The sequence below is a fragment of the Branchiostoma belcheri genome, unplaced genomic scaffold (assembly GCF_001625305.1).
Source record: "Branchiostoma belcheri isolate BF01 breed outbred unplaced genomic scaffold, Haploidv18h27 scaffold1, whole genome shotgun sequence".
NCBI classification, from domain to species: domain Eukaryota; kingdom Metazoa; phylum Chordata; class Leptocardii; order Amphioxiformes; family Branchiostomatidae; genus Branchiostoma; species Branchiostoma belcheri.
The window spans coordinates 2,500,540-2,524,790 of record NW_017802379.1 but is presented as its reverse complement, the minus strand read 5'-3'; the positions used below and the strand labels follow the sequence as shown (position 1 = coordinate 2,524,790).

General features: G+C 41.0%; 2 protein-coding genes across 2 annotated transcripts; both read right to left on the bottom strand.

Annotated features, from left to right (window-relative positions):
* Positions 1-1,370: 1,370 nt before the first annotated feature.
* On the bottom strand, positions 1,371-15,465 carry LOC109463165 (transmembrane protein 132C-like). Its single transcript, XM_019759912.1, has 3 exons — positions 15,064-15,465; positions 5,209-6,073; positions 1,371-1,587 (listed from the first exon to the last, which is right to left on the bottom strand). The coding sequence occupies exons 1-3, from the start codon at positions 15,119-15,121 to the stop codon at positions 1,371-1,373; spliced, it is 1,140 nt and encodes a 379-aa protein (XP_019615471.1). The 5' UTR covers positions 15,122-15,465.
* A 529-nt stretch (positions 15,466-15,994) lies between these two features.
* Positions 15,995-24,049, bottom strand: LOC109467014 (solute carrier family 15 member 4-like). Its single transcript, XM_019764910.1, has 7 exons — positions 23,098-24,049; positions 22,416-22,714; positions 21,959-22,127; positions 21,587-21,712; positions 20,940-21,127; positions 18,774-18,913; positions 15,995-18,198 (listed from the first exon to the last, which is right to left on the bottom strand). The coding sequence occupies exons 1-7, from the start codon at positions 23,617-23,619 to the stop codon at positions 17,861-17,863; spliced, it is 1,782 nt and encodes a 593-aa protein (XP_019620469.1). The 5' UTR covers positions 23,620-24,049; the 3' UTR covers positions 15,995-17,860.
* Positions 24,050-24,251: the final 202 nt, after the last annotated feature.

Sequence of the window (24,251 nt, the reverse complement as noted above, 5' to 3'; positions counted from 1 at the left end):
CATAACCACAGAATAATGCTGACAGAAATCTAATAATTGCGGAAATCTTTCTTCTACAATCAAATAGTCAAACCGATAAATTGCTGACCCATAACCCTGATATCTGCCGTAAAAGCACTAGAAGTCAATGAATGTCCGCTGTGCCAAACTGCGTCCACATAATTCATGACCAAATGAAACATTGTGTATTCACACATTGCAAATTCAATTGAATATATCAATTTGGTTAGATCTGTCTTGCAGTAGATGTAAATTTTCAATATCTAGTTGTTGAGAAGTCATCAGCAAAATCAATCCTGAAAACGTCTGTTGAAAATGTCCAACATAATTGTATAATTTCCATGCACATAAATCTTCTGCTATGGTCATGGAACAATATTTTTGTGTAATATTGCAGAACACTGTTTGCCATGACAAAGCACATGTACAAAAAATTTCTTACCACTTGTGGTAAAAAGACTACAAATATTTTTCTCAGATTCATATCCAATATTTTCATGACAAGATATCTTCGCTGTTATGACCAAATCCGTCAACCCCATGATGGAGATTATGCATCCTTCCCAAGCATTTTCCTATCCTCCCTGGAGTCATAAACCACTGCATCCGGATACCTATTAGGCTTTCCATAGCTGTTACCAGAAAAAACGAGACTCAATCTCTTCATCTACATTCTATATCAGCTGCAAAAATCTAGCCTTAGACAAAGTTAGTACTGACCATTTTTTTCAACATTTCCAAAAATTATTATCATTATCTACAGTTTACTGGGCATTGGTTGATGTGAAAGCAAGCAAGCTATATATTCTTTTTTCAAAATGGAGTTGCTAATATCCTAGATGAAATCCTCCCCCCAGGCCATAGGAAATAACACTCTATAATTGTATATTTATTCAAAACTCATATTCACAGAGGACAAGGCAGAAATACATCATTTACTCTATGCAATAAAAATAGCAGGACATGCCAATAATTTAATAAAATCAATGTAGCAATGCTGGTTTAACCTTCTCAAGGCATTTGCATTCACACATTTGAACATGTGAAATAACATCGGTTTACAGTGTCCTTTATTTTTCTTACTTTTCAATCAGCATGGCGTGTTATGTTTCTGTCTGTTTCAGACATAATACCGCCACTACTGTGAGTTTCCCCTTGCTTTAATCCTTCCAACTTCCAACCTTAGCTGGTGTGTTACGCCGAAAGGCGGTTATACCGGCTATACAGATACAGATACAGAACCAACGCATAAGCTTCCAAGCCAGATGTGTGGCAGAGATGGCCATTTCTTGCTTAAAAATCTAGTGACTGAAAAAAATCAAGTATGGATGAACTGCAATAATAAAAACAGGAAGTGATGGACAAATTTACTATATTTGACTAAGTATTAGAAGAGAAAGGGGTTTTAGGTACCTCTGCATTGCGATTTGTTGCTGCCATTGTCTTTCTGCTTCTGCCCGCTGTGGGTCCATGCTTGCGGTGACCGTCATGCTTCCGTGTTTCTGGTTGCTTGAGGAAGTGATCTGCCATCTTGTGGGGTCCAAGGGCCTTGCTCCAAGTACCTGAATACCATTTTTGGGTTTAGCCCTGAAATAAAGAAGAAAGGTGCAAAAACGTTTTAATGATACGTAACCAAATGAATGAATGACATGACTTCTATTTATGTTCCTAAAATTTAAATTAGCAGTTCCTTGAATATTCTATCAGAAAGAAATACTTATTTTATTACAATCCTGTTTCACCAAAGATTTTTTTATTATTCTTTATTAACTTCCTGATTCTCTGCAATTGGTCTCTGCATTAATGGCACCAAATTTTTATTCGTTACTGTTAACTTCGTGGGGTAAATAATGCAATCCTTTTCTTTGTAAAGATAACTCAGTTCTGTTCTGAAATACACAATGAATCATATAGCTTTCATGTTGTCTAGGAAATGTACTTTACCCATTTCTGTCGAACAAATGAATAAAAACAACAAAACTTGAAAAGGATTGGAGATTTTGTGAGCTCAAACAGCAAGTCTTTGATCTCTGACCTTGTTTCCATATCAAACAAGGTATCAGTAACCTATACCCTTTGATGTATTTTTCTTTCTCAAAGCAGAGACAAATGTATTAATTTACACTGACACACTGCAAGGATTTTTACAAAGGCCTGTTTGCACAAGATTGTTCCCATGGTTGGATAGACTCTTGTTGGTATTCCACACTTGTAACTTGTGGTCTTTATGTGTATCTGCTTTTCTTATGGTGAATGGACATAACGTTATGTAAGATCATTTACATGCTGAATGTAAGCTCGTTCAGTGGAACAGTGGCATTCCATGTGACTGCAAAAACAAACTCTCGCTTGTGAAAGCACATATATACAAAGACAGGATTAGGCTTTTTTCCAACATTCCTACAAAAATCCTGTCTTTACAAAATGAAACCTACTGCATAGATGTACTGACGAAGTGGTACATCAATATTTTCTGATTTTGTCATTTTTCCTTGATGATTTAATAACGTCAGCTCTCACTCCGACAATTCTGCCAGAAAACATCATTTAAAATTTTACTTGCTACATGGTAAGATTCAAATCATTTGTACCAGGGAAAATTTGACAAATCTTCACGTAGGAAATCATGGTGGTAAGACGCTTCACATGTTCCAGGTTCATAACCCCAACTTCTCTGATTGCCCTCCCAGCTTCAATTATTGATCTATGGCGAACGCCAGACAGCCATTTTGCCCTTGAGACGACATTGTCAGCCATTATCACTCGGTGGGGCGACACCTCAATGTCAAATACATTTGACCCTCCATCTTTGACTGTATTTCAGGAGTCTCCTCTTGCCCTTTCGTCGGCTTTACACACACTTAGGGATGCTGAATCAGGATATTAAATGTCGAAACCAGAGGTAGATTACATTTAATACATCCAGAGGCCATGACCTTTTTCAACCTTCTGAAGGAAGGAAAAGGAAGATAAGGAATTGCTTAGTGGGTTAAACTTCTTATACACCGACTTATTCTCTGTTATGATGTGAAATCTGTTCACTCATTCCTTACAACTTATAAGATAAGGCAAGGGGATAATTCTGAATACATGAAGACATTTTATACCATGTTTTACATTCTGAAGCTTTAGATATGTTACAATGAATAAAGAAGCTTATACAGAGCCTTGCATTGGGGACTGAATCTATCTTCCAAGTGTCACCACTATTCTCAAGGGAATGTTTCCGACAGTCTTAAACATGATAAATTGGAGGAAGAATTTGCCCTTCAAAAATGCTGATTAATGAGCCCCTAATGCTGCTATGTATGATTAGTACTCATTTCACTTTTCGTATTAAGATGACAAAAAATTGGGATCGTTGTTATGAATTATAATAAGGTAAAGAATATAGTATTTAGATAATACATACAGTGGGTATTTCCAATGTTTTAAAAAATTTGCCTCCCAAAATACGGGAAATAATAGAATGCCAACTTTTGTTTCTCCTCTCCACAATGAATGCCTTCCACAGTCCAGTCTATCTGGTGGGAACGCTGGGCTAGAACAGGTCAAGCGCAATGCACCTATTGAGCTGCATGCATGGAGGCAGGGTTCTGGGGCCAAGCAATGGCAGCCTCCTTTCAATAATATGGCATCAGATCAATATCTGCAGAAATCATAAGTCCAATACTGCAGATACCCAAGCTGATACTGAACAAATCTGATGACTATGCTTGATCCCAGGATGTGACATACCAGCATTTCAATAAATGTACTGGCCTCTGAATTGTTAAATATTAATAATTTTATGGAAGGGCCTTTTTAGACCCAAGCATGCCATGATGGAGCTTGGAAACATCGGGGATGTAGGAATTCAGACAGACTAAGTGGTATTGAATTTTCTCTGGTGTTGGAAATGAAAAATTGTGTGAACAACAAAGATGGCTACACAATCACTGGCAAAGCTTCATGGGTATTGAATAGATATGCAGGCTTTTTTCTGTTCCCAGAGAGAGAGAAGTAGCTTCGCATAAATTCCACCTCATAAATTCACTGGCCTGATGGCAAAACCTTTCTACCAGCCAGCCCTCCAGGACAAAGGACATTGCTTGGGAACCCATTTGAATTTCAAACGATATTCCGTGGCCTTGTAAAAAAACATGCCACTTCGAAATCGCAACCATTTGAGCGCAATTCAAATTCTGGCTGCAGGTCATCCCTTTGAAAAAGCAGAAATGTTGCTCTTTGGGACCATCAATGACCCTTTCCCGCAGGTAAAAGGACGCACTGCAAGGTCCTAAAAGACCTGTTAGCCCTCATTTATGTATTCTAGTCAGGGCAACCAGCCTATTGGTATGCAAGTGCGTGGTGCGAAGCATGTGAAATGGGTTTAGGCCATGTTGGCAAGGGCAGATTCTGCCCGGAGATGCAGCGGACCATGCTAAATGATTACAGTCGGGCAGAATGAACGCGATAAATTATTGAAGGCGAAAACAGACCACATGGAGTCCGACATGACTTGCCTTCATAACAACCATTGACAACCTTTCATGCTACATCTGGATTCCTTGACGATGCTTGGAAAATGCTGAATTCAATGTCAATCATGCATATTTTTTTGTTAATATGCCATCATGTCTTCTGGCATTTTAATCTTCGATCTTGTATCTCAGATCTTTCTGTGAAATTGGGACTAAAAAACAATATTTTAGTCTGAGATAAGAACTGAGAATGCAGCGTCATGACTTAAATATTCTATGGATGACAGCTTCATGCATGAGGTTGCTAGACAGCATTGTTGAACAGGGCAGATGGTTTATTGTTTGACAGAGAACCAGTTGAAAGGATATTGTCCTCCTCTTGGCCATCTGTACCCCAGAAATACTGCAGCTCCTGACCCCAGCTTGCAGTGTTTTTCATCTGTGTTTTTTCGTGCGACTCTTTCATGACACTGTTCTGGGAATTTCTGTTTCACAGCTTTCAAATACTACTGAATAATTGATTAATCCACTATGGTTACTGTCAGATACCTATGCACAATGTGCACTCAGCAACAATTTTCCAGACTATTTCCCCGCTGATTTCTACCGAAAGCTCTACTGTGGTGACTTATCCTTTTGTTGTACATGCAAAAGGCCTACATGAATTAAGCATCTTCATAGTTCATAAAATTCACACCTGTCAGAAGAAGAAATTCATGTACATGTCATATGACGATGACCTTACCTGATATCAAATGTCTGCAGGGTAGAATTTCCACTCAGAAGCACAGGGATGGAGAACTGCTGCCCAGGTGTCAGAACCTTCTTCGGAATCTTCAACATTAGGTTTGAGCCGTCCCCGACTTCTTTATATTGCACAGCTGGTATGGTCAGGAATACTGCACCCACGTGTCTCAGTTCAGGAATCTCTCCCCGCAATCTTTCTTGTCTAATCGAGTTCAAATTCTCTTCTGGACACTGCAAGCTTTCGTCGAGGGGCAACAAACTGTAGAAAACCTGTACTTCCTTGTCCTGCCACTTGCCCTGTTGCATGGGGTTCTTTTCCGTGGCCGAGTCTTTCCACCAGTGTAGCGGGAGCTCTGTTTCTGCGATACAAAGGCGTTCGGGTCCGTCCGGTTGACACGTGGCCTTCGCTTCTTTCCCGTCCATCGTCACGTGAAGTACGATGCATGGTAAGGGTCCAGAGCCCTCGTTTCGTGACAAGTCACTTTCCACAATATGAAATAACACCCCTAGTCTGGACTTCTCGGGGGTTAGACTTTTATCTAAGAGATGCGCCCGGATGTCCAGTTTATAAAACTGGCCGGGACTTGTCCGGTTCAGGCCGGGAAACAAAAACTCGTGTGGCACACTTTGTTGCACTTTGAAGGGGCCGTAGCTCGCTCGGACGACTGCCGGCTCCCTGGGTCGGAGAAGTGCGAACTGGTCGATTCGCACCGTCTCACTCCCATTGGAGAAAAGACTGCTAAAGTCATCTTGTAGGAAGTAGGCAGAGTCTGCGTGCTCGTAGGTTAGATGGGCAGGGAAGCTGACAGGGACAGGAAACACCTCCTCTTGCAATGCCTCCTCTGCTATACTGCGGGCTGCTCCTGTACAAACAAATAAAAAGTAGCATATTACTATGATGCTTTGTGTTTGACTTACTTTCAGTTTTCCCAATTATGCATTTCAAACACATAGAATTTAACACAGATTGTGCAGCATAATAATGTAGGTGTAGGTAAAACCTTTATTCTAAACCTTTTTTGCTAAAAAAATAGCATGAAAGTGGGAATGAGAAAATGTTGTACAAGAGTGTAGCATATTGGAAATTTGATTTATAAACTCAATATGTTGGTACAGCTATAACTACCACGTGTAATGTGTGTCAACCGTATTTGCATGAGGTTTATTTTCAACCTGAAACTTGGGACACACAAGAGCTAGGTCAACATCAAGTGGTCATCCACTGGCAGCCAGGCTCAGGTGAGAGGATAGGTTCACCTGCGTTGGTGGTCTCGGATCACTACCAACGCTGAATAGGGCACCTATGTCTGCCATTGTTGGAAGCAGGCCTCCTAACGTACCACACAGCTTGTATCCGTCCTTGAGGTAACTTTTGTGACCCCCAGACACCAAACTACAAGCAAAGCACGGTTTTGATTGGCCGAGCCATGCGCTGCACCCAAAATACACTTTGGCAACTTGACTCCTGTAAGGGGATAATGTAAACAATCAGCTACCCCTACGCCAGAATAGCCGAGTTGACACTGTAACTCTAACTGGCCGGTAGTGTAAACTCAACACAAGCTCACTCTGTTTGGAGTTACCCAAAAGGAAAAAATTTACACTTTGTGATATGTAACCGCTTTGCTTGGGATGAAGTGCATGCTAACACTGCAAGATGTCTGCGCCGCTTCGCCTCGAAAGGATCCACTTGTTTATACTGTCAGGGATTGGCTCAGTGAGCACGCAGATGCAAACTGTCATCTGCTCTGCACATTTTGAATGGCTAGACTTTCACAGAGAGAGTGCCCACCATGCCACTTGTTTATTGAAGATTGTCCATTACAGATAGAATTGATACATGAGTTGCAAGTGAACTCTTTTCTCGGACAAACGACACCTAACAGTAAAGTCTTATCTAATGATACTAGTTTTTAGTCTGAAAATAGTCTTCTTATAGGCTTCTGAGACTGTGCTATCTAATCCGTAATTAACAGTGTATTCTCACATTCAATCTGTCTAAATGTACTGGCAGTCTACATTACACAGTACACAGTGAGTTAGCTACAAAGCAGGAAAGTATCTCCATTTTTGTAAGCTTGGTTCTAGACTGTACCTTCATGAAGTGTATCAAGGGATATTACACTATTCATGTAACCTTCACCATGTAATTGTAAAGAGGTCATGTGATACTCTGAATATCAAATATTGTAATCTTGTAACAGACTATTCGAACCTATATTACATTACAGCATAATAAACTGTACGATTTGAAATTTGAACAGACAATGCCCATGCTCCATTCTTCTTTTCACCTTTCCAGTGCTCTCAGGAGAAAATAAATCCTACTATGATGTGATAGAATAATCTCAATCTTGCATTGCATGATCACCTGGGAAATCAACACTTTATAACCTTGGCCCATCAGATCCTCTAATGTTTCCCATTTGCCAGCAAGTTACATTGTTCTCACTCGCAGTAATTACAATGATGTTGGATGACTCCATCCCAAAGCTCATGATACAGTCGAACAGCAGACAAATAACTACATCTGATGCCAAAGAGGAGATGACGTTTGCAAATGGCAGGTTTCAATTCAGACAAGCCAGGCCCTTTGGGGAAGAAAGCGAGTGCTCTTTATAACTCGAGAGCGAGCCACTCAAAAAGCTCCTAGAAGTAGGAGTGAAAGCTGTGTCTACAGCGTAACGGTGAGGCCTGTTTTCTCCGCTCCCCTGCTTTGCCTTCAAGAGGTGTGTAAACACCAGTTAAAGGAACTGGCTTCAAACACAAAGACTTGGAACACATATGTAGTTTGCTTCGGTCCCTTTGGCAGCCATTTTTTTGTTCACTCGGTGTTCAAAGAGTTTGCTTGAATTAATCATTAACCAACCCACCTTTTTTACAACCTTTGAAGATTAAAGTTTACAGCCTAATGGCTAGATCTAATAGACCTTGCCGCAGTAGATAAATAACCGATTTTCACACATGGAGTTGTGTAAACTTCTTGTAATCATTCCAAGTTTGGGGAGAAAACAGGGGCTACACATGTGGATGTGTACACACAGTCTACGTTTGCAAGCGAGTGACTCTCCGCTAACTGTTTGCTTTTATTTCTTCAAACGTACACTTCCAAACACCGGCGATTATACAGGTCTGGGAGATAGGCAATATTTAGGGTTGAGCTCCATTGTATGTGTATGTTGTTGCCTGATGGTGGCATTTCAAAGCATGTTTGTTGACATTATGATCGACCAATGGACCGTCTACCTCCCACGCTTGACTGGCGCTTTGCAACCTGCCAGCCAACCCTCTGCGAAACCAGCCAGGAACTCCTATCTAAACATCACAAACATTTCTCCCTGCCTACTGTCTTCCTTAAGAGTGGGATCAGCGGGGGAAGCCTCTTGACAATGCTGTCGATAAGCCTTGTTTTGTCGCTCTCTTCTAACAGGGTATTTAGCCGCCGGCCACCAGGCAAAAGTCTCTGGTTACTTGTGCCAGATTACATGGCCATTTTTCGGTGCAAGTGATCCGAGGCATCTTACATGCAGCCTATTGTTCCAACCCACCAACCCTTTTCAAACAATATTAAAATCAAGCCGGGTTTGTTAGTTTATATTTCAGTGCTGACTGGGACTGAATGAATCGTCAACGTTTACGCCCAAAGTACTAAACAGCGACTTTGGTGCTGATTTCAGTATTTTGCAAATTTCCTCCTTTGTTTATGCCTATAAAGGAAAAGCGGTTAGTAGGCGAATCCCCACGCCAACCAGGATGAGTTAGCCACACAGAATGGAATGTCTTTCCAGTTTAGGCATATCTTTGACCTCAAAGGACTCTGAAGGATAAACACAAGCAATCATGGCAGAAACACAATCACACCGGTCCTTTCAACATCCGCCTGATTAGATTAAGGTTCCATTAGCCTCGCGATGATGAGGCCGAAGAATGGAGACTACAGGAAACACACGCTACCAGAATGACTCAGAAACCAATCAGTGAGCTGTTCCCTCCATAACCTAGGGGGAGAGAGACTGCGGGCCCATTTGCGCCTGTGAAAACATTTAGTACCCATTACATCCATCAGCATCATGAATCATGACCAAAAAAGATGTTCTCTCCATCTACGCTGTTAGACACCTCCCTGTCAGCAGTTGGGAGAAGATAATTCATGATCATAGTCGCTGGAACCACAATCAGATGTAAAGCTACTTTGTATGGAGGTATTCTATCAAATCAACTGCTAGGCAGTGTCTACTGTTTTGAGAGGCTTATGGAAAGGCATAAGTCAGCTACAATGTAACCATTTTCCTCTGTTACTTAACTAAAAATAGGTACACTTTCTTTGTTTTTTTTTCTCTTTTTCCAACCTTCTATCTTATTTGTACCAAAATTTACATCTTTTCAATCTGCCAACCTGAGATTTTAAAAAATGATAACCGAATACAAGATAGCATAAAACATGACAAATGAATAAACATGAGTTTCTCTCCTCTCGCACATGTGCTAAATCCATTCCTCTATGCGGTGCTGCACACCTTCATCTGCTCGTTCTCCCTCAGGGTTGCTGAAACATGTTTATGGAAATAGATTGAGATCACAGATGCACCTCCAGATTTATTCTCGCATTCTGATTGAAATCTATCATCAGGACAAAAACTGCTCTCTTGGGAAATAATATTAGTATGAGCCACGAGGGGGGGACTGCAGTTATGCTACCACCTTGAACTGTGCGGGATTATCAGGTGTGTGATCTCACTTTTATTTCATACAACAACAGCGATCAGGCTCAAGGGACTTGTTGGTCACCACAGGCAATGACACTGTATGACATTGTCATGTAAGAATCTATTCAACCATGGTGTTTGGAAATAAGAAGTGCAAAGGGGCTGTTACAATCTACCGTATCCAATTTAACAGTCAACAAACTTGAGATCAAAACTTTTTACCACTTGAATTTTTTCTCCTTGATTCTTTCGAATACAGACATCATAGCATTTGGATTTATTTCTTTTATTAATCAGACAAATGATAGTATTGATAAACAGAACCATGCCACCCCACTGTTATAATGTTTAGTCAGAATATGATGACAAAGGAATTTTAGCAGAATCTATAGCTGCAATAATGGGGAAATATCTATGCGGCAGAGGCAGACCCGGCAGCCATATTGATTTTTTGGGGGGCACAGCTAACCCCTCCTTTTCAGTAGGTCATTTACTTTCACCCCAATCAATAATGCATTCCAGAAGGGGCTGTCCAGAACATGGTGTTTTGCTACTTGGTAGGTAGCCAACGCAACCCATAAATTTGATGCTGTCTTCATTCCAGACAACATTCAAATTATCTCTTATATCATAACTGGCAGTCGGAATAAGAAAACATTTTCTCCGCAGACATCTATTTTGTGCCAAATGAGGACAAAAGCAGTACAATGGATTTTATCTATTGATCTGACCAGATGTATAATTCATTATTCAATTATGTACATACTCGGCAAATCCATTTCCCACTTGCGCGGCCAAACACGCTCCTTAGCTGAACCCCCGTTCCAATGCGTTTTTATTTTTACAGCCGTCGCCACGAGCAGTTCCGACTCAAGTTTGGTATTATGTATTTATTTCTCCTACATCTCTGGCATTTGTATTGATTTTTCACTCCTACAAACACACCGACCATCTCAAACAAACTGGTGCCAACAAATTATTGACAGAAATAGTTTTGTACCTGTGGATATACATCCACCAGATAACGATCAAATAACTGGCCAGCTGACTGTGTTCTCAAAAGTATTGATTGGGCCCAGCTATTCTTGCCTACCATTGTTTTTTTACAGTATTGGATTTTACAGCACTGATATGAGACTTTACAATGGCTAACCAAATGGTAATCACACGGTCCAGATGACGATGCAATTTCAGCTTTCTGGAAGAGGTGACAAAGGTCCAAAAATGAACTGCTGCTGTTTCTAATAGTGCCATATATTTTCTCAGTAACTTACTGGCATCTTTCTTAGCAGATGGGCAGTATTTTACAAAGTATTTTGTTTTGAAATAATTTTGGTTGATGCTCTGGATCAACTGAAATAACAGAGGTATTGTGATGTCTGCCATAAAAAAATGACGGGAGGTGGGCAGGAAATAAAAATCAAAAACTTTGGCAAATTTGGATCTAATAACCCTATGAATGACCATGGTTGTGCAAAATCTGCATATATTATAGTGATGTATAAAGCATTCTTCCCAGATGGTTTTATTTTTATATAATGTTTAAAATACTGTACTCTAAATGATCTGCTATCTGTATAATATTGTCATTCTCCTGGAAAACAAATCTAATCTTTTTAGATCTACAAATCCGTAAGCTGATTTTCTCTCATAGAATATTACATTATCAATATGAATATAACATTATGGGATTGCTGGAAAATTACTAGCTTCTCAACTGAAGGGCCACTTCAGTAAGATTACAGGGTCCACGATCAGCAGTTTATCATTCATGGCAGCATAATCTTAATTAGCTTTTAGGGTGGATCAATATGGACCATAAGGCATAACAGTGAGATGACCACCTTTTCAAGATGTGTTCATCTTATTTCAAGCAGAATGGAGCATTTCTTTTCATACAGTTCAACTTCAAGCTTGTGAAGGTAATTTTTTTCAGGAAACAAATGGGCGGAAGGGGGGAGACACAGCAGGACAGAGAAAATTTGCTGTATCATTATATTTCTGTATACTGTATACTAAAATTTGCTGTATACTGTATACTATACTCATATTGCCATTTGGAAGCCAAATTTTGTAGCCACTCTGCAAATATGGCACCGCTTTCAGATCTGAGCCAGTCACGCCGAGTCAAACTTGGATGGAAGTCAGGAAAGGCTTTGCCCCCTCTGCCCTTTCTGGCACAATATCACACCTCCAGGGACGAACAACCTGGGGGTTGCGATCAGCACCTCCCCACCAACAGAAATCTGTTTCTCATCTTCTGCAGTGCATATTTGTGTTCCAGCACATTACAGACCAGCCATTTGGACTGGCAGGGGGAATTGCCAATGACCCTGCAAAATGGAATCAGCCGGCCATGTCACCAGATCCCCCTGCTCCGCTTTCCAGGTGCCTAATTGATTGCAAATGTGGGAAGGAAGGGAAAGAGTCTTCCTACCTACACAGTCATCTAGTCAGTCTCCCCTGTATCTTTACCATATCCTGGACAACACTCTTTCATTGTGGTCGAAAAAGGATTGTGTTGTCAACAAGAATGGCAACGAATGGCTATGAGCCTGGTATGAACTTGGACTTCCATGGTCTTGAACCACTTAACAAATCTAAGAAGATAAATAGCTAGGTACTGTTTCAGACAGTATCTCGGTTGTACTGCAGTTGTTGTACAAGGCTAGACACCCTTATCATGGTTGTTATAAGCTTCAATACATTCTGATTAATTCAGATTAGCCCCCCTCCCCTCCTACCAACCACACAGCATGCAGCTAAACTCTTCAATAGATGATCCCTTTAGACCAGTAGCCAATCACAACATGATGTTGTCACTCCCTGTGTAGGGCCTGATGTATCAATTCAGCTCAGGTCTGCTCCTGCAACCAGTCTCAAAATCTGGTCATTTATATGCGCATAATCATGAAGCCTGAGCCATTGAATCTACACCTGTCCATCCACACCCTGGGGTGAGGCTGAAAGGAGTCCAGGTTTTGTGGTCTGCTTCATCTGCAGTAAAACTTCTGTGATAACGCATATTCATGTGTCATCTGCTGGTGGAGTTGTAGTCTTGTAATGAAGCCTAGCTATTATTCCTAGCCTACAGGATAAAACCCCACAAAACATTGTATCATATTTTATAACATGTTACAGCAAACTTTTCAATTCCAACACCCACAAACGTAACCCAAACAGCATTTTACTGCCTGTGTGACTAGCTTCACTTCTCTGAATGATGAAAAACTGTAGTTAACAAAGTTAATGAAATACCCAATGAATATGACCTTTCAAAAGTACAGAGGCAACATTTTTCTTACAACTTCATTTGCTGTTCACACCATGGTAATAAACACACTATGAGTTAACAGCAGGCCTCCTAATACTTTTTTATGTGGCTCGTAAAATGTGTTCATTGGACATCTGTCTGTATTTGGGTAGGGCTTATCGAATATAGCCACACTGCCAAATGGTATGGTGTGGCAGAAGTACCATTACTAGAAATGAAATACTGTCTACCATACATGGGACAGTTCTGTAATACTGCTAGGTTTCCTTTTCTCTGTTCTTCAATAGGTGGTAACTAGTGTTGTTGTTGTTGTTTTTTCCTTCATAACAATCTATGGCTTGCTAGACAACAGAATCCCTTTGTAGATCATCTCAGATCTATGTACACCAGGCCAAAATCAACTGAATCATTGTAAAAAAAAAAAAGTAGAATAGAAATGGCCAATTTCTTTCATTCCTAAGCCTTACCATAAAAGTTACAGTTGGCTATGCATGAGAATGTTTCTTTGATTTCAAAATGCGGGTGCAGAACAGAGATGTATGCTGACACGCAGACAAAGGGAGGGTAGAATAATCACACACATTTGATATTCACGGCTATGCATATATGACACTTTGTATCCTGGATACTGGTCCATGGGGAAAAGGAAACGCACACCATCAAAATGCATGAGTGCCTTCTGGAATTTTATGACCCATGTTTTATTGCCATTCATATCATTTCTGGAAAAAAATTCTGAGGAAACTTGCAAAGACATGAAATTCAAGATGCACGGCAAAAACCTCTAAACTGTAAAATTGTACTACTTGGTTGCCAATAATAAAACAAAAGGTGACTTAAAAACAGACAGGTAAAAATATTTTTGCTGCAATCAGGTGGGTATCAAAGCACTGAATATTCAATGCTACCTTGTATATTCATGCAGTGTAAATGGTTTAATATGTACCAAGGCTGTAAACTATGCTTGTTTAACATGTCAACAAAACGTTACAAATATATAGACTTGTTTGGCGAAAACTTGTTTGCGGAAAGCTTTTATGTCTGCTACAACCCGATTTGAATAAGAAGCCTTCTCAATAGACATAAATACAAATAGCGATAGGGGAAAACGCCATTTGTTATGAAAATTCTTAATTTTGGAGTTTCAATGGATACAAGCTAATTGGGGTTGTCGTGTCTTTTTGTGTTCTTTTGTTTCGAGGAAAACGTGTTAAAATTGGCGGGGTGGTGGAAATTGAGACGGGTGGCTGTCAAATAGACAAAAATCATTCACACACAAAGTAGTTTGGACAAGCCGCTAGATCCTCTACAACAATGGAGGCAGATAAGACATCAAAAAGTCTAGAGCCGCTTCCTCTAGTTTCCTCAAAAAACAAAAGCCCCCCTCCAGAGTAGCAAAAACTAGCGGCGACTTTAGAAGTATACAACCCGATTTGCTCCATGTAACACGTGTAAATCTAAACCCCTGCTGTATTTGCTCTAAAGAGGGCCGAATCGTGTTGTCTTCTCGATCAGTTTCTCTGATTTCATGTACAGGAATTTGCACATACTTTTCTTACTGTTTTGCGGATCTAGTGACATCAACTATCAATTTGACACCTTCTTAAAGTGTTGTAAATGGGAATGCAGGGTAAGGAGGGATTATATAAGGAAGCGCACAACCATGCTGTCGGTAGTTTTAAGTGCTCGTATCAAGCTACCGTCGTCCAATATTTGAAGTCAAGAAGCCATGTCAAGTTTGCTTTGACCGTGCCACCCTTGCAATACAATACCACTGAACCATTTTGTAACACCTCCGCCACTTTCCGCTACATGACCACGGCACAAAAAGGTGGATGACTAGTGTTGAAATCATAAGGATTTGCAGTCGTACCTGTGGTTATGAGACCCAGGAAGGCAGCTAGGAGGGCCGACCGGTAGACGGCCTCCATGTCGAGGGCTGGGGTTGTCGCTGCACCGCTAGATCTGTGTGGCAAGCCGTCTGGATACACAGAAGGCAGCGGCTAGTCGGCGATGTCCGGCGCGGAGAGAGAGAGGGGTGTGTGTACGTGCTCTGGGTGTGTATACACGGCTACTGTGTCTGCAACACCTCGGCTCGAGCAGTGCCCCGCTACGGACTCACACCAGGGTGCCAGGGATCGGTGAACAGGCGTTCATCTCTCGCTCTCTCCATCTGTAAGCACCCGCGCACATTGCATACATTTACTCCCCAATCACATCGATTTCCAAAACAGGCCGAACCCAGGGCCAAACATGCGAATCGACCGGCCAAGCGGCGCGCTGATTGGCGGGCGGCGGGCAACAAAGGGCCGCCCTGATATTTGATATGGGACCCGGCACTGCGTGGAAGAGGGGGTGGCAGGATCTCATAGTATGCAGAGGTATAAATTTTACTATGTTGTAGACTGCGCCGGCCGCATTTCTTTTTAGCGCTTGCCAAAATTTCATTGCTAGTCAATGTTAAATTTCCCTTCTTCCCAATCAAACAAGAAAGCAGCAAAACATGCAATAGAGTGCAAAATTCACGATAGTGTGTGAAGCGGAGGTTAAAGTGGTATCTTCCAAAAAATTAAGGGTAGGTTGCAGCAGCGACCCCAAGCGTTAAGAATAAGTACTGAAGGTGATGATGGCTGCTGAAAGATGAACTTGTGCAAGATATTGTTGATGACAAATAGAGATTATAACTTGATTTCTGAAGTTAAAGTATTGATGATTTCTCCAATCCATTTGCAACTTTTCCTGGAGATATCAATTAAAATTGTTTACCTATGCTTTACAGAAAAGGGGCATGCAGGCATAGTATCAAGACATCAGCATTTTATTCTGCAGCATACATTGTGTTTAGCTTTAATAAGATACACAGAAATAAAGGCATACTCCGCCTACAAATACATGTACTGGATATAGCATTTCAAGTACAACTGGATATCACAAAAGTAAAAAGTCTTCAGTTTGAAGTTTGAAGACTACATTGGACTAGCCCTGGCCGGATTGTGCCTGCACAACTGTGTGGCTCAAAGGCTATATAAACTGAGAAAGGCACCTCCCTATACACCAAAAGGTGTGGGAACTTTTTCAATCACACACATCCTACTGGTAATGCTTATTACTACCTAGCCTTGGTAATGTTGAATCCTTAGTACAATGTATTTCGCATTCTGTTGGTGCAATAAACACCACTTGCACATACATGTAATAGTATTTGCTCAGTACATACAGTTACAGTAGCAGTACATAGACACACTAAATGCCATTTTACAAGCACAGCCAGAATGTCACTGTAACTCTGAACTTGAAGACAATGTAGCAGCTGTTAAAAATCAATTATTGTACATTCAATTATTTTTCACGAATATTTGACAATCCACTAATGCATTGATTTCATCATTAATGACCAACCAACCAAAAGAACAGCTCCAAAATTGAAATTGATGACCAAAATCCACAATCCATTTGTTTTGTATGCTTATGCAGAGATCTTTTTGAAATACAGTAATTTCACATTCTCTGCACAGAATTGATCACACACATTGCACATCAAACACATGCACAAGTAGTTATGAGACGACAAATACTACATGAATACATAATGTACATTTCAACAATACAAAATGAAAATGGCATATCTCATCAAACAAATGTACTGACTACTGCCTAGTACTGAATATGAATATTAATGCCACCAATATATCAAATTTTTCACGAATATTTCATCAAGTAGATCATCTATTTGCTGTGCATAAATATGGCTTCAAGTTGATATTACCTCTCATAAGTTTTGCCGGCATCAACAGTTTATTAAAGATCTCAACATTTACATCCCAATGTCTCAAAATTGAAGTATAAGGCAACTATGTATTTTCCAAGACAAGATAAAGAGACATTGTATTGGGATCAATAAACATGTATATGTTTGAGTAACTTTAGGAAATATATAATTTTAGGTGCTGTATGTGACAATACCAATTACTTACATGAAATTAACCTGGTATCCAGTCTATTGTGGTTGCAGGGGCAGGCTGTCTTCGGGGCTATGATAATGATAGTTTTTCTCCGCCCAGTACAACAGGTCGCCCAGTAGGAGTTTTATGCCTGTAGGAGCTTTGCTAATAGAGTTTGGCATGCCGGGAGTTGATTTTGCCCCACCAGATTGTGGTGGGCCTAATCAAACTCCTGCCATGAAAAACCTACCGGGTGAACCTAGCTCAGGCGGGCGGGGAAGAGCTCCTGCAGCCCTGAAGAAATCCCGCCTAACCATGATAGACTGGATACCACTGGTTAAGCAAATACTAGTACACAAATACTCTTTCCCAAGCATATGCTTTATTTACATACCATTGTTTGCATACACAATTGAGACAAATGACTCTCAGTATTTTGGAACTGTATGAATATACATGGAGCTCTCAATGTGTTATTTTACCTTTAGTTTAAAGAATTTGCCTATTGTAGGATTGAAGGGACAAAAAAAGTAAGTTAAATGTTTTGGTCATTTCTTTACAAACGATAGGTTGAATCTATTTTATCACACTGCCAAACAATATTAATATATAATAAATAGGACACATGCTATTACATGTATTTTTGGGAGAATTGACACATTTTCCTTTCAACAGAATTGACCCCACTACAGTCTAAAAACATTCATTTACGTAGAATTGTGTATCATATCACTCCATGTATAAACTGCTTCTCTGCAAGTGCCGTGAGCTGAATCCATTCCCAGCCTGCTGTTTCTGTCGCTTCATCTTTGCACGGTGAAACGACACCGCTACGATGTTAAAAACAACAAAGGAGATGAACTGCAGGGCACCGAGCACGAAGAAGTAGAAGTCCAGGTGCCCGTGGTTGATGTTCCCATGGTCGACATCTTTGACCCACTTGAACTTCTTGACGAGTGCAAGAAGCCCAGAGCCGAGGAGCGAGCCCATCCCGGACGTGAAGAAGAAGAGACCCATGATGATGGAGTGCATGGAACGTGGAGCTGCCGCATACGCAAACTCCAGGCCTGGATGTGCAAACAATATACATGTACTTGTAATTTTTCCTAATACATATGCAATGACAATTACAGTTCTTGAAATTCTTCTTTTTTCATTCCAGTCTAGCTGACTGCTGCCCACCCCTGAGACAGGGAAGCCGGCAGCAGAATAATCAAAGCCCGGACATGTATGTATGTATATTTAACTTTTCTAGTCTGGGTGCCATCCTCTGTATTTTCTGCTGGCAGAAACTACAAAGGATAGCACCCAGGCTACAATTTATCAGAAATTCAACCTGGACTTCAGGAACATTCATTTTCTACAAATACTCAAACCTCTATCCCTGCCCTTCTGCAACCTTATCAAAAATATGGAGCCTTTATTTTTCTCTTGCCTGGTCACATAATAGCTATTACTAACAATCCAGGCTTTTGTATGCTGCTGCATATGTAAATTATTGTCCATAATACCAAGACTGAACTTAAGCTTGCAAAAAAGTTGTTTATGTTGCTTTGAGTTCAATGGATGGAAGAAGACGACACATGTAGAAATGATAGCTAAGATTCACAAAATATAGCTCATAAAGTACAGGAACACGTACCAGCTACACTTGCAAACACCTCGCTGGCCCCTATGAGGCAGTACTGAGGAATCTGCCACCAGATCCACAGGTCTGCGGCCTCGTACGATGTGTTACTGATGGTCTGGTTCATGGTCTGGTTACTCTGGACCAGCTGCAGTCTGGAACAGGGGAAAATACACTGTCAGGTTCTTCTCCAACTGCTGCACAATTCATACTAACTTTGCACTTTCCTCCCTTGGGAATAGAGCTATGTAATAGTACCTGCATCTTTAAAATTGTTTAGCTCAGTACAATGTACTTTCACTCAGGTAGACTTCTCATTTTCTACACTTCAAAATCCATCATTCTCTTTTACGAGTTTCTTCTGGCCATTTTTACTCAAAACATTCTCTGTTGGTTTGATAATACTAAACTATTAGTACAGTCAAACCTGTACTAGCGGTCACCTTGGCATTGCGGTCACCCGGCCATAGCGGTCGGTTTTTGCCGGTCCCTTGAATTTTTTCCATTGACGTAAGCATTAAGAATCGCGTATATAGCCGTCACTGTTCAACGCGGTCAGCGGTCACCCCATTCCGGTCCCGCCGGCTGTCAACATCGCCGATAGCGGTCACGGCTGGCCGGCTGTTACCCGCTAAGCACCACGTACGTAACACCACCCGTGCACCCGACCTCGGCCTACGGCCGTTAGGACGTTCAATCAAGCCTTGTGATAATTTTGTGGCCGCTACATTATTAAAATGTGAACGGAAATTAGACTCCAGATGTGTATGAAATAAAGGAAAACTTGATTTTGACACGAAATTTTTGCGGTCGCTCGTGTTGACGTCTTTGATATCTGAAACACCATGTCGTGCGTGCCGCGGTGCTTTCAGTGGACTCGGCGAAGATTGCGGCAATCATCCTTACAAAAAACTTACGAATATCCATATTTGATTTTTCGATTCCTTGAAAAGCATAAATATGTGGCCAACTTCCCTTTTTCACGGGCATAATTCAAGAAATTTGGGCTGAGAAAATGCGTTTCGTGAATTTTCAAAATGGCGCAGGCAGCTCGCAACAATCAGGTCAATTGGGGTCATCGGAAGACTCCATTGGTTTGGAGGTAGATGTACCGACTTTTATTAAATTTTATAGCATCGAATGGCGTGATTACATTACAAAAATATTTGGAATACATTATTAAAACTTATTTCCATCGTAAACTTAAGTCTGTAGTGAATATTCTACAAAATATGTAAGCCTGAAAGGAGCACTATTTTTGTTGACCACCACATTGGCATAATGGCAGAGGCAGACAACCCACGCCGGAAGAAACCCAAGCCGTAAACAAAGGAAAGTTTTCGCTACGTTTTCATGTTCAAAAATGACCAAAAAACGGAACATAAACGGCAACAGATGAACAATTATTTTACTGTTAACTAAATGGACAGCATCTTGGTACAAAAAAATATTGTTTACATGGTTGGAATTCGTTGTGGCGATGTCGGTCATGCGAAGCACTCACCAAAGAACAAAAACGTGGCGATGTCATTCTCTTCCACTTTTCGACTTACGGTACTAGTAACGTGGCGATTGCGGAGAAACGATGGCAAAAGCGGAAAGACAGACGTCGAACTTATTCCACAAGGTGGATGTGATTCAACTGACAGCGAGTGAGAAGGAATTATCGGTCGAAGGAGCTTAGATTAAAGGAGTTTGCAGTCGGAAGAAACATGGCTTGGAGTCGACAGAAACTTTGTTGCTTGAGTTTCAAGTTTTCTGTAGGTAACATCGATGTTACACGTACACAAGAACAGTAAATGGCAACCAGTGATTTTGTATATTTTAGTGGGAAGGTTTCATAGTCCCAGCAGATCAACTGAGTATCATGTCGAGTGCATGCAGTTTTGATATATAATTTTTTTTCAAGCCCACAACTAAAGCAAAAGAACAACAATTGAATTATAACATGTAATGTTACATTTGAAAAGAGACTTACCTGTGCAATGAATGTTTTCATATGTTTGAGAATAAAGACATATACATCTTTGTTCAATGGTACTGAAAGCATGTGTCACTTTGGGGGGGGGTGCGGGGGCAACTAACCGCCATTTCTCTATAGTGGTCACCTGGCCATAGTGGTCAATTTTGGCCAGTCCCTTGAGTGACCACTATAGACAGGTTTGACTGTAATTGACTAACCTGTAAGTCTCCAGCCCACCAGCACACATGACTGCACAGAAGCCAAAGAACATGCCCAGACTTATCCGCTTTAGGACGGAGAAGTGGCAGCCGCGCCGGTCCATCCACGGGTAGACCAGGCGGTCCATCACAGGAATCAGGATCAGCAAGAGCAGAGCGTCAAACAGCGTCAGCCAGGCTGCTGGCATCTGAACAGACATGTAACATCATACAGTAAATTCAGTAAAGTTCATAGTAATCATACCACTTAAATTCATTCATATTAGCTGTTAGCTGTAGAAACTGTTACTGTAGTAGTAACAAACTTGTTCACTTCTTTAAGATTACTTTTCTCCAATTACCAAATACAAATTAGTTTCAAACAGTTTGATTTTTGTTGAAGAAAACCCAAGTTGCAATAACAAACTGTATCATCAAGCAATGTTCCATAAAGGATTTCATAACTACTGTAATTGATTTACTGGTAGTTCACTGGAACTTAATTTCACGGTAGGGGGGAAACCATTTGCTGTGTTTTTAGTTTGTGCTTGAAGTAACACAATGCAAGCAAAGGCATATGCTGATGACAACAAATGCAAAACCTCTGTGAATTTTTCAGGATTCATACAGTATGACAACATATCACAAGCAGTTCAGTTTGGACTCACTTGCATATTGGGTGCTGTTGCATTGTTGTGTGTGGCTACAGTCAGTCCTGTGTTGTTGTTCTTGACTGTTTTATTGAAGGGTGGGATCCGCATGTGAAGTCCTTGGAGCTGGAAGGTTGTCTGCATCTGAAGGGATACAGATTAACAGATATAACTTTGTTACATGAGTATGCACCTTCAATCATGATAACACATACTGGCAAAGTATGAAAATATTTGCTTCTACCTCTTTTCAAATGTATTTTTTTCCAAGTCATGGTGACAGGTTCAAAACTGGTCACCGTGTTTGCTGTTACACGGTCTCTGTGTCTACATGACAAATAGGGGTACAATGTACATGTATACAATAAAATCATAATTATCACAATATACCTGGAAGTACACCATCCAATATGGTATTAGCACTATGAAGACAGGCAGGATTTTTCCGAGAGATTTGACATCCTCGACATTGGATTCGTGGAAGCTGCCTCCATACCGGACTTTTGCCATGTCCAGCCATGTAGGGTTAGGTAAGGGGTCCACCACTGTGTCAATGTCACTGTCAAGGAGGAAATCACAACAAGAATTAGTGGTATTACAGTATATGATCTTTCCTATAGTTTGTATTTTATTACATATTGGATATTTAGCAATTTATTATCCTGTATCATCATTCATATATTGAGGAGAATTGCTAACATCTTTTCTTCTTTTTTGATACTATAACTGTCAGTATTAACCAAACAATCATAAGACCACCTTCTCTTTCAAAAGTATCATATGAAAATAAATGACCCTACTGGTATTACTGATACTGATACAGAAAAGCACATGTACATTTTCCCACCTTGGTTGGCTGTAGTTTCTTTTCCGCCGCCTCCTAGACCTGCAAGCCTCCATGATGATTCGGAACACGTTAGTCAGCACGCTCCCGGACGGCGCCCTGCACACATACGCGGGCTGTCCCAACACGAACATGATCAGCGCTGCACCCAGCGACACGGCGGGAATCAGGAAACCGAAGAAGAACCCCATGTTCTGTTGGATGAAGGCCACTGCACCGAGAGACAGTAGCACACCGGCATTGATCGACCAATAGAACCAGTTGAAGAACATGCGCATCACTTCTGGCCCCTCGTCTTTCACCTGGCATACAAAAAAGATTAAAAATTTACAAGCACTAAAGCAGTATGAACGTGGTCAACGGAGACATCTTTTAGATCCACATTATAACATTGATATAAATTATACATTACAACATTAGGTTGGTAAGTTTTATATTACCTATTCAAGTTTACGTATTCAAGGATGAAGTAAGTGGTAGCAAAAATTGCATTGCCAATGTCACATTACTGTAGTTTTGGCCTCGTATGCTTTATTTCTGGGATAATATTAATCTGCACTTCAACATTTGTATGTATACAATTTCAACGCAAATTTTTATCGTTATACATTTTGTATTTCTATAATTTTATTTTTATCTTAATTGTTATCTCTGTCTAAATATAAGTCCTTAGATCAATGCTTACCTGATCAGCCCCAAATGGTGCAATATTTGCTTTCACTGACCCCGTTCCGATGGCGATGACAGCTATGATCGGGTAGATGACAGAGTCGCAGTATTGCTCCTGATCACTTGTCGTGTGTCTTGTATGGTTTTCCGCTCCACATAGCTTCCCCCTCATCCGTTCATGTCCCAGCATGGGCAGAAACATGATGCCCAGAATGTACACAACAAAGCTGATCACGATCGTTCGGAACCTTCCCAGTACAGTGTCCGCCAGCCACCCTCCGAACACGCACATTAAGTACGACAGGCCCATGAAAATAAACAGGGCGTTAGCAGCATTGTACGACGTCCACAAAAAATCTCCGCGGTTCAGGAAAAGGACGAGATTGGCCGTGATACCGTAGAAAGCTATTCTTTCGAAGGTTTCGGCAAGCAGGATGGCAGCACAGGCCCACTTGTATTTGCTGTTGTGTGGTCTGTATGAGCCCCTTTTCTGGGGTGACAACAGCGGCGTTGTCTCTTCTTGTTCCTCCTCCGTCATCTTGTATTGGCTGCTCTTCACTTACTACTTTCTTAGCAACACGGTTAAGATTTTTGACTAGCTATTCAAAGTTTTCGTACGTTCTCTAGATCAACCATGGCTTTGTAGCAAACAGATCTACCGCAGATCTAACTATATTCTGGAGAATTCACCAAAACAACAGAAAAACGTGTTACGCCATGGCTGAAAAAACAACAAAGAACCGAGCTTACGCAACCCCGTGCTTTGTGTTTCAAACGTCAAGTCGTAAGACCGCGAACGCCAAGGAAGACAACAATATCGATTCTCAACTCTCTCTGTGATACTGCGGTTGTGACAGGCTCGTGACGGGAAGTAGCCAAGCGAAGAAAAATGGAGAAGAGAAACGCGGAAGTGGTACCCTAGTTTTCGTGCCAGGCCGCCGCCATGTTGTTGTCATATGACTAGGTCAGGTCACGTGGTGGGTATCTTCCAAGCAGATGTCGGGCTGAAGAGAGTTGTAACGTATTCGTGGAGCGGGAAATGCTTGATTAATCATCGCTTTTGCCGGCCGCCCAACATCCAGCCGGCCCCCGGGTGGCGGACTATGTAGGGAGCCCCCCGGAGCTTGGGTTACATAGGCTAGACAGATATGGGGAAAAATTGAAAATATT

Excerpts from the sequence above, each read along its gene's own strand:
- LOC109463165 (XM_019759912.1), bottom strand. The coding sequence starts at position 15,121 with ATGGAGGCCGTCTACCGGTCGGCCCTCCTAGCTGCCTTCCTGGGTCTC. Across the intron at positions 6,074-15,063 it reads CCTGGGTCTCATAACCACAG|GAGCAGCCCGCAGTATAGCA; the intron begins GTACGACTGCAA and ends TTGTTTGTACAG. Across the intron at positions 1,588-5,208 it reads CTGCAGACATTTGATATCAG|GGCTAAACCCAAAAATGGTA; the intron begins GTAAGGTCATCG and ends TCTTTATTTCAG.
- LOC109467014 (XM_019764910.1), bottom strand. The coding sequence starts at position 23,619 with ATGACGGAGGAGGAACAAGAAGAGACAACGCCGCTGTTGTCACCCCAG. Across the intron at positions 22,128-22,415 it reads AGAAACTACAGCCAACCAAG|TGACATTGACACAGTGGTGG; the intron begins GTGGGAAAATGT and ends CCTCCTTGACAG. Across the intron at positions 21,128-21,586 it reads CAACAGCACCCAATATGCAA|ATGCCAGCAGCCTGGCTGAC; the intron begins GTGAGTCCAAAC and ends ATGTCTGTTCAG.